At 43.9% G+C, this 14,683-nt stretch overlaps 1 protein-coding gene across 1 annotated transcript in view; it reads left to right on the top strand.

The window, feature by feature from the left end:
- Positions 1 to 10,741: 10,741 nt before the first annotated feature.
- Positions 10,742 to 14,683, top strand: part of LOC143296621 (protein dispatched homolog 1-like) — a 13,701-nt gene continuing 9,759 nt past the window's right edge. The window contains exons 1-6 of the mRNA XM_076608651.1: positions 10,742 to 10,788; positions 10,972 to 11,163; positions 11,526 to 12,614; positions 12,810 to 13,035; positions 13,559 to 13,783; positions 14,653 to 14,683. The exon at positions 14,653 to 14,683 is cut by the window's right edge and continues 95 nt beyond it. Coding sequence (XP_076464766.1) covers positions 10,742 to 10,788; positions 10,972 to 11,163; positions 11,526 to 12,614; positions 12,810 to 13,035; positions 13,559 to 13,783; positions 14,653 to 14,683 — 1,810 coding nt within the window. The remainder of the gene's footprint in view (positions 10,789 to 10,971; positions 11,164 to 11,525; positions 12,615 to 12,809; positions 13,036 to 13,558; positions 13,784 to 14,652) is intronic.

Here is a 14,683-nt window from a genome sequence, read left to right as displayed (position 1 = left end):
TCCCGTATATACGACAGTTTTACCCCCCCATGTAGGCAGCCATAGTCCGTTTGTGTGGGGGATGTGCGTGTCAGGCATGTGCTTGTTCTTGTTCCACAACTCAACGAACGCTAGCATACAGGATCTTTTAACAGTGCGTATTTTGTCTTCTGCATGCGTGATTGGTACACACGAAGGAGGTCGAGGCACCAGCAGGTCTGGAAAATTGGAAGAATATCCACCCTTAGCTAAGATCCTGAGAGAGTGCAAAAACTTAAACTATACAGAAAGATTACATAATCTCCAGTTACACTCATTCAAAGGAAGGAGGATCATATTCCATATTATGATGGTATTAATGTGCATGCTCTTTTCAAATTCTCAGAAGTTGATTACACCAGAAATAATGAAGGCAAGATTTTTATCAGGCATTGCTATACTAACAAACGGAAGTTTTGTTTTGTTTTCAGAATTCCTCATTTTTGGAATGTGCTGCCTACTAACACAAAATATGCACCAGATATCAACAGCTTAAAAAAAAAAAAACAACTCCGAGATGAAGACCCAAAATTGAAAGACCTTTTCTTTAGTGCAGATTGAATATGATATTATTTTATAAGAAGGGCATGCAATCAGACCTAAACAAATTTGACAAATAATGAGGGGACACAAATAGGCCGCGAGGCCTAGGACCAAAAAAGCCAGTCCCTACTACTACTACTACTACTACTACTACTACTACTACTACTACTACTACTACTTAACGCACTAGGTGTGCCTTCTTCTTCTTCTGCGTTCACTCGTATGCACACGAGTGGGCTTTTACGTGTATGACCGTTTTTACCCCGCCATGTAGGCAGCCATACTCCGTTTTCGGGGGGTGTGCATGCTGGGCTACATTCTTGTTTCCAAAACCCACCGAACGCTGACATGGATTACAGGATCTTTAACGTGCGTATTTGATCGTCTGCTTGCATATACACACGAAGGGGGTTCAGGCACTAGCAGGTCTGCACATATGTTGACCTGGGAGATCGTAAAAATCTCCACCCTTTACCCACCAGGCGCCGTCACCGTGATTCGAACCCGGGACCCTCAGATTGACAGTCCAACGATTTAACCACTTGGCTATTCCGCCCGTCACTAGGTGTGCCGAAACCGGGAATCGAACTCAGGACACCCGGGCGAGATTCCAGTGCTGTGACCACTCTGTCACCGGACCCATGACCTTTTCTGTTCACCGATATGTCTTCCGTTTGATGTAAGCTATCACCCGCTGTATCAAGACTGTAGCATTCACACCTACGTTAGAATTAAACATATCTAAAAAGGACGGGTCTTACTTTCTCAGAACTGGAAGATTTCAATTTCGCATTCAGTCCCCCTTATCTGTATCCGCCCCCACCCCCCACCCCCACCCCCTCTCTCTCTAAATGTCATATTTGTATTTGGATCCCCTTCAGAACGGTCTGTGGCCTATACTGAATAAACAATTTCATTCTCTTCTCTCTCTCTCTCTCTCTCTGACATCCATGTCTACACCTCTCTCTCCTAACCTTTTATTCGCACTGTCGCAATGAAGATACTTCTGGTATCGTTGTGTTGTTCTTTAGAATCGATCGCCGGGGGTGTTTTGCAATCACGACTCTCAGACGACACAATCTACCGTGTCGAATCCCATTGAAATGAGCCTGTTTGGGTACTGATTTCGGTTGTGGATTTATTTGTTTTTTTTGTGATGTCAAGAATCTTTATTTGGATTCAGTCAGAAGAATTTGGTACGCACAAGGAGTATTGTACTGACAATCAGTCATCAGCCACTCCACATAATCACAGGAACCAATGTCGGCTCGCGCATGCTCACCCTCCCCCCCTCACCCCAACTCCTACCCCTCACCACTACCACCGATCTCACATACCACAACCTCACATACACACACGCGCGCGCGCGCATACTCAGGGAGAGAAAGGCGATAATAACATGTCAATATTGAGACTGACAGTACAAGCACGCTTTCGGTATTCAGCGCACATCTCTGAACCGGTGAGTAATAACATCTTTCAAACAGAATTCAGACTGTCACTTCAACATTTTTCTCAAATGTCTGCGATGGCGTTCCTCAAGGTTTTGTCTTTGGACCTGTACTGATCATTCTTGTGCAGCTCCCATGTCAGATGTATTTTTTAAAATTTGTGTTTTGTATTTGTATTTCTTTTTATCACAACAGATTTCTCTGTGTGAAATTCGGGCTGCTCTCCCCAGGGAGAGCGCGTCGCTACACTACAGCGCCACTGCTTTTTTTGGTATTTTTCCTGCGTGCAGTTTATTTGTTTTTCCTGTCGAAGCCGATTTTATCTAAAGAATTTTGCCAGGAACAACCCTTTTGCTGCCGTCGGTTCTTTTACGTGCGCTAAGTGCATGCTGCACACGGGACTTCGGTTTATCGTCTCATCCGAGTGACTAGCGTCCAGACCACCACTCAAGGTCTAGTGAAGGGGGAGAAAATATTGGTAGCTGAGCCGTGATTCGAACCAGCGCGCTCAGATTCTCTCACTTCCCAGGCGGACGTTTTACCTCTAGGCCATCACTCCCACCCTGTTGTACACCATTCATTTGCTCTTGAAACCCAGCTGCCACAAAAATCTGCAGAAACCCAACAATTTGACAAACCGGTCATTTACAAGAATGCTTATCTGACATGAAGCCCCGGGTGACAATCAACACGAATTAACTAAATGACGGTAAAACGAAGTTAACAAGGTGCTTTCATCACCACGTCTGCTCAAGTGCCAGATTCTATTGTAATCCGAAACGCATCCGTGTCATTCTCTGAGAAAGTGAAGACTCTTGATGTTACGCTGGGTAGAATCCCGCTTGAAAATGTATACTCATGTTCTCAGTGTCATCAGCACTGTCAGTTTTGAGCTCCGCCGCAGAAGCTGTATTCGTCACTATCTATCTGAGCAAGCAGTCCAAACGCTGGTATCTGCATTCATTCTGTTAATGTCTAGAATTGATTATTATAGCTCTCTTCTTGATGGATGCCGACAATATTTATTGAACAGACTCTAGAAACTATAGAACAATGCTGCACGCCTGACGTTAAGAGCTCGTCAGTCAGGCATCACTCACCATCTTCTGCCTTCGCACTGGCTCACTGTGGAATCTTGGATCAGAAGCAAATTCACATGTTTGTCTTTTCAGCAGTCTCCTGTGCTGGACCCACATGTCTCTCTGATTTTGTATACCTTTATGCTTCGGCAAGAACATTTCGTCTTTACATAATATATCTTTGGAATTCCACGAGTCAGTTGTAAATCTTTTGGTGAACGTCCCTTTTCTTTCTCTGCCCGGACTGTACGGAATCCTCTTCCTTTCGCTCGTATATACATAAAAGTCATCTGTTTAATCTCTCCACACCTACCCTCACTTCTATTCCCCCACCCCCATTCCCTGCCCCCGTTCCCCCCTTGCCTGATTTTATTGGCTCTTCACGATTAGGAATACTTCCTGGTTTGGGGACAGCTTTAAACCTGTAGGCCTGTAGCACCTCGGGCCTTCAGTGCGAAGGGGAGTGACGCCAGAGAGAGGAACATCTCAGAGGTTTGCTGTGGATACTGAACGTGTATTTGACTTCCTTTTTCTCTTTCTTGCTTTCGTTTTTTATTTGTTTGGTCAATAATCATTCATCAATCCATTTCTCTCTCCGTCTCTTTCAGATCAATTGCGACAAAATGCATCTCATCACAAACTGTGTGTGTGTGTGATTCGTTTTGCTTCGTTTTTTGTTTGTTTGCTTCTGTTTTTGCTTTTTGTTCTTATTAACTATAGGAGTAGTTGTGGTTTTTGTGATTTTTCTTTTTGACTCACTTGTGTAAACAAAATGAGTCTATGTTTTAACCCGGTGTTCGGTTGTGTGTGTGTGTGTGTGTGTGTGTGTGTGTGTGTGTGTGTGTGTGTGTGCGTGTGTGTGTGTGTGTCTGTGTGCCCGTGGTAAACTTTAACATTGGCATTTTCTCTGCAAAACTTTTGTCAGTTGACACCAAATTAAGCATAAAAATAGGAAAAATTCAGTTCTTTCCAGTCATCTTGTTTAAAACAATATTGCACCTCTGGGATGGGCACAAAAACAAAAAAAAACAAAAAAAAATGAAGCCTAATTATATGCAAACTGCATTTACTGTTATATTTATATTTTTTGTATTCTCTAAACTTCGCACTTTGATCTGATATTCTGACCCAACAACAAGAGCAGTCATTATTATCATTTTTTGTTCAAACAGGAACTTCTTTTGCTAAGCATGGAAGTTTTATTTATTTTGCAATCGTTTTGGTGCAGATAGTAAAAAAGGAAAATTACTCTGTAATCAATACTAGGGGACTTAATTTGCTTTAAACTGATCTTTCTCATCTTAAACATTACATTTTGAAATTATACTCAATACATAAAAAGCTTGGATTTTGTTTTTAAGTGTATCACAAATGAGTCTTGAAGGCCTTGCCTCTCTTGTTTTGAGGTGTCATTGTTTTTTTGTTGTTGTTGTTTTGTTTTAACTGTAGGAGTGGTTGTGGTTTTTTATGTAATTTGATAATGCTCTCTCTCTCTCTCTTTTTAATGTAGGAGTCGCGGGTTTTGTTTATATGATTTGACTGTGCTCTTTAAAAAAAAAAAATTAGTACTTTAATTCTTAGTAATTTTTCTTCCGTCTTGGAGTGGTTGTTTTTGTTTATGATTATAATGTAACTGTGTAATACTTTGTTGCTCATGTCGTCTTGCGGCATGCTGTTTGGGAGTTTCGTTTCCTGTGTATGCAGTTGGTGATTTTTTTTTTTTAATTGTGTTACAAAGGCGTTTTATGAAATGTTAGCTGTGAAAATGAAGTTTTTGGTCTCCTGTGTGATGATGGCAACGTCGTATAGGGTACCATCTGCATTGGAAAAAAATCGATTAAAAATATTCATTCATTTATTTAACTAGTTATTTGATTGATTCATTCATTATCCCCTTCAACTGCCTTTAATTGATCTAAATTGTTGACAACGTTCGTCTAGTCTTGTATGTAGGAGAGTAGGATTATGTGCTATACACCTTTTACTTCTGACCGCGGTATATATCCGCGGTTTGGGGGTAACTGCATAATCAGGTGTCCAGCCACTATTCGCACACACTTACTTTCCTTGAAAATGGCGACTGCCTTGATGAGTATATATATATATAAAAGAAGATATATATATAGATTTAAAGCGAAAGGCTGTTGAGTGTGTCAACATGGCTGCCAGAACGTACAGAACAGATGAGGTGGCTGCAGTTTCTTCCTCCTTCTTTCCGTTACACGACCAACATCGACTTGCCGATAACTCTGTCGTAACTGACATGGGTTACAGGATCTTTGACGTGCGTATTTGATCTTCTGTTTGTGTATACACACGAAGGGGGTTCAGGTACTAGCAGGTCTGCACATATGTTGATCTGGGAGATCGAAAAAATCTCCACCCTTTACCCGCCAGGCGCCGTTACCGTGATTCGAACCCGGGACCCTCAGATTGAAAGTCCAACGCTTAAACCGCTCGGCTATTGCGCTCGTCGTTTGATTTTCCGCAGAACGTCGACAATAGCAGCTACAAAACCATGATAGAAAGCGAAAGTAATGTTGTTGTTGATCGACTGAAGTGATTCTGGTTATCCTGATGATTATTACATGCTACAAGGTACATCAACAGGAAGGGGTGTGGGGTCGTGTCAGAAGAGGGTATAAAAAACACCACATATTTTAACTTGAAACCTTCGTTTCGGAGTTTTCGTCTACTATGAAACCCTTCAGATGAAAGCTTCAAGCCGAAATATTGTTTACAGTGAGTTTTTGTGCTGTAATATTGTGTGATCGTGTTTGTGGGTTTTTGGGTAGGAGGGTGTGTGTGGGTGTATGAGAGTGGTTATGTATATTGTTTATGTTTAAAACAACACGATGGTTCAGGAAACAACATAAATGCACTTGGTTGTTGTGTCTAATATATTTGCTGGTGTATTATACTGTTTCCATCCGTAAAATAGACAAACTTGAATTTTCTTCTTTTTTTTCCAAGGTATTCTGTGGTTTTGTTGTGTGTGTGTTTTTGTTGTTGTTGTTGTTGTGTGTGTGTGTGTGTGTGTGTGTGTGTGTGTGTGTGTGTGTGTGTGTGTGTGTGTGTGTGTGTTCTAAAAATCCAAGTTATCTTCCCCTGATTGGGAGTTACCTTATCCTCCTGTCAACATTGAAGTTATGATAATTATATCCTCCATTCATTTTCCTTCAAGAAAACATATACGTTGACACTGACATACTTTTGAGCATAATTTTAATTTTTGTGATTTTATTTTATCAGTGGTTTTGTTTTAGAGGTTGGTGGTTATTTTGAAACAATCACAATTAGTTTTGGAAGTGAAAGGGATATAACAAGTAAAAATAACAACAACAGCAACAACAACAACAACATCAACGACGACGACGACGACAGACAAACAGGAAATGACAATCATTTCATTTTACAAGAAAAAAATAATATAAGATACAATTAAGCGTTGTCCGTCGTAGCGTCAGTTTACATGTGATGCCGTTGGTCCTCCGACAGCTCAATGTTCTACCCAGGCTTTTCAATTCATGCAAATAGGCGAGGCCTGTATGGAAGGGTCGCTGAAAACGAAATGTACTTCTCGTGCAAACTCAGATTTTATTGGAAGCATACTTTTTGGTCTCGATAATGATATATTTACGGCCTCATTCAATCGGAATACAAATACGATTGCAGGCAGAAAAATACAACAAGAAGAAACAAAAACAAAAAAACAATGGGTGTCGCTCTCCGTGTAGCAGCGCGCTCTGTCTGGGCAGAGCAGCCCGAATTTCATATAGAGAAATCTGTTTTGACAATACAATACAATACAATACAATACAATACAATACAATACGATACAATATATGTTTGATTCCAAACACGAGTTGAAGAGTATCAAATTTCAAGATACAAAATTGAAAAGTACAACGTGTTGATACAGAGCTTTCCTAATTACGAAAAAAGGGTTGCCGTACTTACCCTTAATTAATTGGAAACAACATTCGACATTTTTTTTTTAACTCACTCAGAACGAAATGTTTTCTCCCTTGCTTTTCCCTACAGACAGCCCATTTGTTAGGGTTAGGAAAAAAATCACAACAAATACAAAACATAAAGTAACTGAATGAAACTCCTGTACTTGACCCACTGACCCCTCGTCCGTGTACACCTTCCTCCCTCCCTCTTCATTGCTCACCGAATTTTGAGTCACTGTCATTATCTTCTTGCTGGTAGCTTTCTTCACTGCAGATACTTTATTCAAAGTCTTTATCACCTTCGTCGATGTCGGAACCTTCAGTTTGAAGCATTTCAATCACTTCAGCAGCAGTGAAAGCCGCTGTTGTGATTTATTTTGCTCCAAAGACTTCCACTTGTATTGCCTGCGGCGCCATTTTCGACACGTATGCAGATAAGCTTGTCATGTGGGGTGCCAAACTCAATGGCTTGCCGGCGAGTGTGAAACTTTCCATTCGATCCTTGACACGTTCGCGATGCCCGGTGTAGCTGCGGTTTTTATGCTACTCCGTGAGGAAAACGTGGATAAATTCTAATTGTCCAAACCGCTACAGCATTCCGTCGTCCGGAGTGAGTTTTAAAATACAAAAGACAGCTCTAGCTGTAAGGTAAAGATTCTTAAAGCCCCCTGTCTGAAATGATAGTATATATTCCAGTTGTCATACTTGCCAGAATACTCTCCCCTTCCACGAGATCTTGAGATGTGGCCTGGATGCTAGTCATTCGGTTGAGATGATAAACCTAGCTCCCGAGTGTAGCATGCACATAGTGTATGGCACATCAGAAAACCCACGGCATCAAGAGAGTAAGCTGTGGCAATATTTGGAAGCGTTTTCTTTTTTTTTTTTTTTTTTTGTTTGTTTGTTTTTGTTTTTTTGGGGGCGGGGGGTGGAGGTGGGGGCGGTTGCTGCTCTATTTCCACCATTTCAGTGGCATCATTCCCAGACAGCTTATTCCAAGTCACCCAGCCACAATCGGGTTCGTCTGTCTTAGTCAAAGCGTCGGCAGTCCACAGAGAAACATCGATGTTAAGTTGCCAGAAGGCCACACACAAGAGGAGACCATGCACTGCTGCTGAGTCACTGCGGTGGCGTTCAGTAGTGCCTGTTCTGATTTAACGTACTTACTACTAAGCCCACACTGATGACCATAATGGCTTAGTCACGGAACCAGACTGAGTGAGCGTACCCCACACAGAGTAGAGATAGCCACCTCATCCCTTCAACGACAGTCCCCCGTGAATCTGCTGACACTCAAGACTTTGACAGGACTCTTCCCATGCACGGAAGTGGAGGGGTATCGAAACTGAGGTCACCATGAGACTAGGGCATGAAAGGTCATATACTCTGGGACTATTCTATATTGTTGATGAAGAAGGAGGAGGAAGAAGATGAAGATGATGATGATGCTGCTGCTATGGATATCCATTCAGGTTTGGGACAACATGACAAGGCTGTACTCTACGCTTCCTGTCATAACGATATCCCGGCGTTAACCAGGCCCGAGAAATATAGACACTTGCAGTGCCGGTCAGGAAATTTGAGCAACACACCCAAAGATGCATCCGTGAAGTAGATGATACTCGACTGTGAGATCCCAGTCTTGCCATTTAAGCCCACAGCACACTCAGCTCTGGGTAGGAGCCGACCGCGGCCGAAAAAAACCCACTTCCGTTGGGATTCGAACACACGTCCTCCCAGCTGTCAGTCCGAGACGCTTATCACTTCACCACGGCAGCTGGTATTTGGAAGTAAAGTACACTCTGATACACGCGTGTGTGTGTGTGTGTGTGTGTGTGTGTGTGTGTGTGTGTGTGTGTGGTTGTGTTTACGTAAATATTATGTAAGAGTGGTTTGTCTTATACTTATCCACAAGATGGAGAGTGAATTGGCAGTCTGATCGCATCTCACGTCGGTCGCTCGCAGTGCTAAAAGTCTGTGTGTGTGTGTGTGTGTGTGTGTGTGTGTGTGTGTGTGTGTGTGTGTGCGCGTGCGTACGTGTGTGTGTGTGTGTGTGTGTGTGTGCACGCAGACAAAACATGGCCAAAGGAAGCCACACAAAGACGAAAGTGACAAGGATCACAGTATCTCCAAAGGAGACTGCAGAATCGAAAGCCCAGGACACGCAAGCAACCGACGGCGATAACGAAGAGAACAGGGAAAACCCGGAGAAACTGCGGGAACCTTTCGTCTTGGTCAAATGGATCACAAGACACCCGCATTTGTGTTTCGGTGAGTTTATTAGGCGTAGCAATGGCTTCTTGGTCCAAATTATGTCTTTCTTTCTTTCTTTCTTTTCTAAAAAAATAGCATCATCATCATCATATCATCATCATCATCATCATCATCATATCATCATCATCATCATCATCATATCATCATCATCATCATCATCATCCATCGCTTTAACCACTCGGCTATTGCGCCCGTCATACAATACAATAGAATACAATGCAATACAATACATGTTTGATTCGGCAATTCTCCTCGGAAAGATGTAGAAATACAAATATAAACGTGAAAAACACCTTCCAACGCCAACTTGAATAACAGCAAAGTAGGCGGATATCAGTTTCAAAGATCACTCATATCGATCCTTTTTTCTTCTTGTTCTTCTTCTTCTTTTAGTATGTTTGAATGTACATTTCCAGCCTTCGTTAATTAACACGATGTGAGAAATAATCCTACTGTCATTAGTGATCAACATCATCTCCCCCCTCCCTGCCCTCCCTTCTAATCCTCCAAACCTCCTTTTTGACTCACTTGTGTAAATAAATTGAGTCTATGTTATAACCAGGTGTGTGTGTGTGTGTGTGTGTGTGTGTGTGTGTGTGTGTGTGTGTGTGTGTGTGTGTGTGTGTGTGTGAACTGTAAACTTCAGCATTGCCATTTTCTCTGGAAATTTGGCGTAAACATTGTAGGAAAAAATATTCAGAGTTATACCAATAAAAGGTTTTAAGTCTTCCGAATGAAGCCGAATTTTTGGGTCATTAACGGTTTATTTCGTTGAGACTCGTTCCGGATTCCGAAAACCCCATGCTTCCCGTTGTCAGAACGTAGGCTATGATTGGTAAGAAGACGGCATGACCTCGTTTTTCTTGTTCGCAATTAAAAGAAAAGAAATACAAATTCTGGACAGAACACACACAGTAACTCTTAATACACCATCAACGTGTTTACTGCATATGAATATTCTAATGTGGACACTGAGTTGACTAAAATGAACAGAAAAAAATGAACCAACCATTTCACTGAGCTTTGGTTAGCCTTGTCAAAGCTGGTCTGTACAGATCTTGTTTTTTCTTGTTCACAATTAAAAGAAAAGAAATTCAAATTCTGAACAGAACACATACAGTGACACAAACAACGTCGTGTTTACGGGATATGAATATCTTAAAGTGGATAGCACCTATTTCAAATTAAATCAGAGACGAACTCTAAAAGCTGTACAAACACAGAATAGACCATGCATAGGTAAAAAGGTAAAGAAAGTGAACATTGATCAATGACTTGACAAACCCCGTTGATTGCAGCCGTCTCTCTCGGTGTACACGTGCTCTTCCTGGCCATATCGGGCATCGCTGTGCTGAGCGGCTACGACCTGTACCCTGCCAACTTTGACACCCTGCCCCTGGAGTTGTATGATGAGCCCTGGATGAAGAGGGACTACGCCTGGCGGGACAGGGACACATATCCTAACAGGTGTGTCATCAGACTGACTGGGACAGGTATCTCGACAGGTCGGTCAATAGAGACAGGTATCCCAACAGGTGTGTCATCAGACTGTCATGGATAGGTATCCTGACAGGTGGGTGATCAGACATGACTTGGACAGGAGTCCCAACAGGTGGGCAATCAGACTGTCATGGATAGGTATCCTGACAGGTGGGTGATCAGACATGACTTGGACAGGAGTCCCAACAGGTGGGCAATCAGACTGTCATGGACAGGAATCCCAACAGGTGGGCAATCAGACTGTCATGGACAGGAATCCCAACAGGTGGGCAATCAGACTGTCATGGACAGGAATCCCAACAGGTGGGCAATCAGACTGTCATGGACAGGTATCCCCAACAGGTGGGTTATCAGACTGACAGGGACAGGAATCCCAACAGGTGGGCAATCAGACTGTCATGGACAGGAATCCCAACAGGTGGGTCATCAGCCTTTTAACAGCATGCAGCGAGTTTCATATCTTCAAAAAACAGCATCCAGTACAAATATACACTCCACGTGAATGGCGACAGCCGACACAGGAATAGTCACAACAGGAACCATCATTATGTCTTTACCCTGTACCTTCAATGCACGAAGTATATAAATTTTGTATATGTAAACCTTTGTCCGAATATTATTTTTAAAAATGCTGGGGAAAAATAGTGACAACAGACACGTGAATAGCTCCTGAAATTTTTAGTGGGTTTTGTTGTTGTTTTCAGAGTGAATCGTACCCTACCCCCTAACAAGTACCCGAGCTGGGAGCGTGCCTTGACCAAGGAAGGAATGCAGCTCCTCTACGATGCCAGTGACGGCAACATCTTCACCAAGGACAACCTGCAGCTCATCCAGACCATTGAGCAACGCCTGGTCAGCGTGAACCAGTTCTCCTCCTACTGTCAGATGACGCAAAGCGGCACGTGTAAACCGCCATTATCCGTGCTACGCTTCTTCGACGGGACCTACGCGGCTTTGAACCCTGTCTTCAATGACCCCGACTTCGATAACATCCCTGGCGTTATTCATGCGGCGTTCACCAACAACCAGACGAAAAGTGGACTTGCATTCACACTGGGGAAGAATCATCACATAAGTAACTCTTCTGTGTCGTGCACCCTCACCAGAACGTTGATTCCGTTCGGGTGGCCCTTGCCCGGGTATACGGATGAGATGGAGATGCAGACAGCGCTGACCGACTTCATGGTGGACCACATGAAACCTGTTCTTGATTTCTACCTGGACATGTCCGCCCTGGACTTTCTCTACTTCAACGAGAAGCTGCTGATTCACACCTTGTTCAATGCTGCACTTTACGACATGGCGCTGGCTGCAGGCAGTCTGGCTTTCATCTTCCTCTTCATCTGGTTCCACACACGCTCGCTGTGGGTCACGTGTTTGGCCGTGCTGAGCATCGTGTGCAGCTTTGTGGAGACCAACCTCATCTACCGCGTGGTCATCGACTTTAAGTACTTCGGCTACTTCCATGTAGTGGCCATGTTCATCATCCTGGGGATAGGGGCGGACGACCTCTTCGTCTTCTGGGACGCCTGGAAGGCCACAGGGCTGCAGTCACACCCCTCCTTGGCACACCGGCTGAACGAGGCTTACCGGAAGTCCGTCATCTCCATGCTGGTGACATCACTGACCACCATGGCGGCCTTCCTGTCCAACGCCGTGTCACCCTTACTGGCGACCAGGTCGTTTGGCTGTTTCGCCGCCATTCTGGTAGTGATCAATTATTTGTCCGTGGTGACGTTTTTCCCCACCATCATCATTTTCTACCACCTGCACTTTGAGGACAAGCCTCATCCGTGCTGCTGCTGCTGGAGAAAGCAAGACGGAGACAAAGAGAGAGCGGGTGATGAGGTCCCACCCCAGACCGATGACCTCACGTCAGAAAACACACAAGCTGGCCCCACCACCGACATCCTGTCTGACAAAAGTGACTCGGTCGTTACAACCCACGTTGGCGTCGGACGTCACCGAGTGTCCCCCACACCCTCTAGGAACGACAACAACGACGTGTGGGCGACCAGAGTCAGACAGACTCAGGACAGCGGGTCGGACCAGTCCCTTGAGGGAAAGCCCAGCAGGCTGGTGATCTTTTTCCGTGACTACTACTTTGCCTTCGTGACGCACTGGATTGCTCGCTGGGTGATCGTGAGCGTCTTTCTGGGCTGCCTGGTTGGGCTGGGCTACTCTGCCTCCAGACTGGAGTCCGACAAGGAGCCGGTGAGGTGTCTGATAGGGTTCGCTACATGACTGGCGTGATTGTTTACAGATTAATTGTTCATTTGTTCTGGTCTGACTGGTCTGTTTCTTGGTGTTCAAAACTGCTGAAGTATGTGTACGTGCTTGTAACTGAGAGAGAGAGAGAGAGAGAGAGAGAGAGAGAGAGAGAGAGAGAATGTGTGTGTGTGTTTTGCTGTCACCACATCTCACCACTGACAGAAAAAAAAAACTTCCAGTTTTAGCTCTGCCCCCACTAATTTTCTTAATCAGTTACAATATGTGTGTGTGTGTGTGTGTGTGTGTGTGCGCGCGCGCGTCCTTCTGGGCTGCTACGCGCGCGCGTATGTGTGTGTGTTGTGCAGGAATTTTGTTGTTTCCTTTGTCTGTGTGTGTGTTGTGGTGGAAACGTTTGACCAAAGTGTGTGTGTGGGGGGTGGGGGGGGGGGGGAATTTACGCGCCCAGTGATATAAACCAGTTTCTTTCATTCAAACAAACATTGGAGCGTATTGCCTCATGTCACAGATCGACCTGTACAGAGACTCGCACCACTTCTCCATGGCCGTCAACCTTCTCAAAGAAGGCTTCGTGTCCAACGACCAGGACGAGACCATCACCATCTACCTGGTGTGGGGACTGAAGGAGAATGACCTGTCCTCCTGTCACTTCTCCTCCATTGAGTGTCGCGGTGACCACCGCTTTGACGACAGCTTTCAGGCCAGCACTCTGGCGGCCCAGCGGGCCTTTGTGGTCAGTGCCTGCACCTCCCTGGTGTGTGTGTGTGAGTGTGTGTGGCCTGAAACTTTCTCGATTGGGTGTGTGGAAGTTTTACAGTCTGTGAAAGCCATGTTGCAGCACGTATTGTTGCCCCTGCATGTATTGTCGCCGGCGACAATATCTGCAGCCCTCACTGCATGTATTGTCGTCAGTTTTTTAGAGTAAAAAATTCAATGCAGAAATCATGACAATATTATTTTACATAAACAAGAATGTACTCCCAAACACACACACGAAATACACGTGCACACATACAGTCACACAAACAAGCACACAACAATGTCATACTTTGACAGGAACGCACCACAAGCTTTGAAATTGAGGGGGATGCGAAACAGAGGTCACCATGAGAGTAGGACATGAAAGGCCACAGGGCTCGTGGCATTTTGTCTGTATGTGATGAGGATATAGACAACATACAACGGCGAGAAACCAAATAAATGAAAGCCTTTACTAGAATTATACAATATATGGGACACATCACTTAATTTATTTATCACATGATTTATTCTGAGATACCCAACTCTCAGATAATGCGTACTGGTCATAATTGTCAGCAAGAGAAGATATGATGCATGCAACGTAAAAGTACAATTAATCAGAAAAGATAATCAAATAGTGCACTAAAGGTATAAATAGTGTGAATCAAAATTGTTAGGTAGATCAACAACGTTGAGAGAGAGAGAGAGAGAGAGAGAGAGAGAGAGAGAGAGGGAGAGGGAGATCTATGTTCAGTTGAAACCTAAAGCATTATGTTGCTGCATTGCCCAACACAGCCTGAAGAGTAGTGAATACAACATTAAAGTCATTCTTTGTGTCCGCCGCTTGTGTCTGTCCTCCAGACCATCTGTGACGACCTGTTCAATTTCACGG

The sequence above is a fragment of the Babylonia areolata genome, chromosome 21 (genome assembly GCF_041734735.1).
Source record: "Babylonia areolata isolate BAREFJ2019XMU chromosome 21, ASM4173473v1, whole genome shotgun sequence".
Lineage (NCBI taxonomy): Eukaryota > Metazoa > Mollusca > Gastropoda > Neogastropoda > Buccinidae > Babylonia > Babylonia areolata.
The sequence above is the reverse complement of the archived record's forward strand: the minus strand, read 5'-3'. Positions and strand labels throughout refer to the sequence as shown.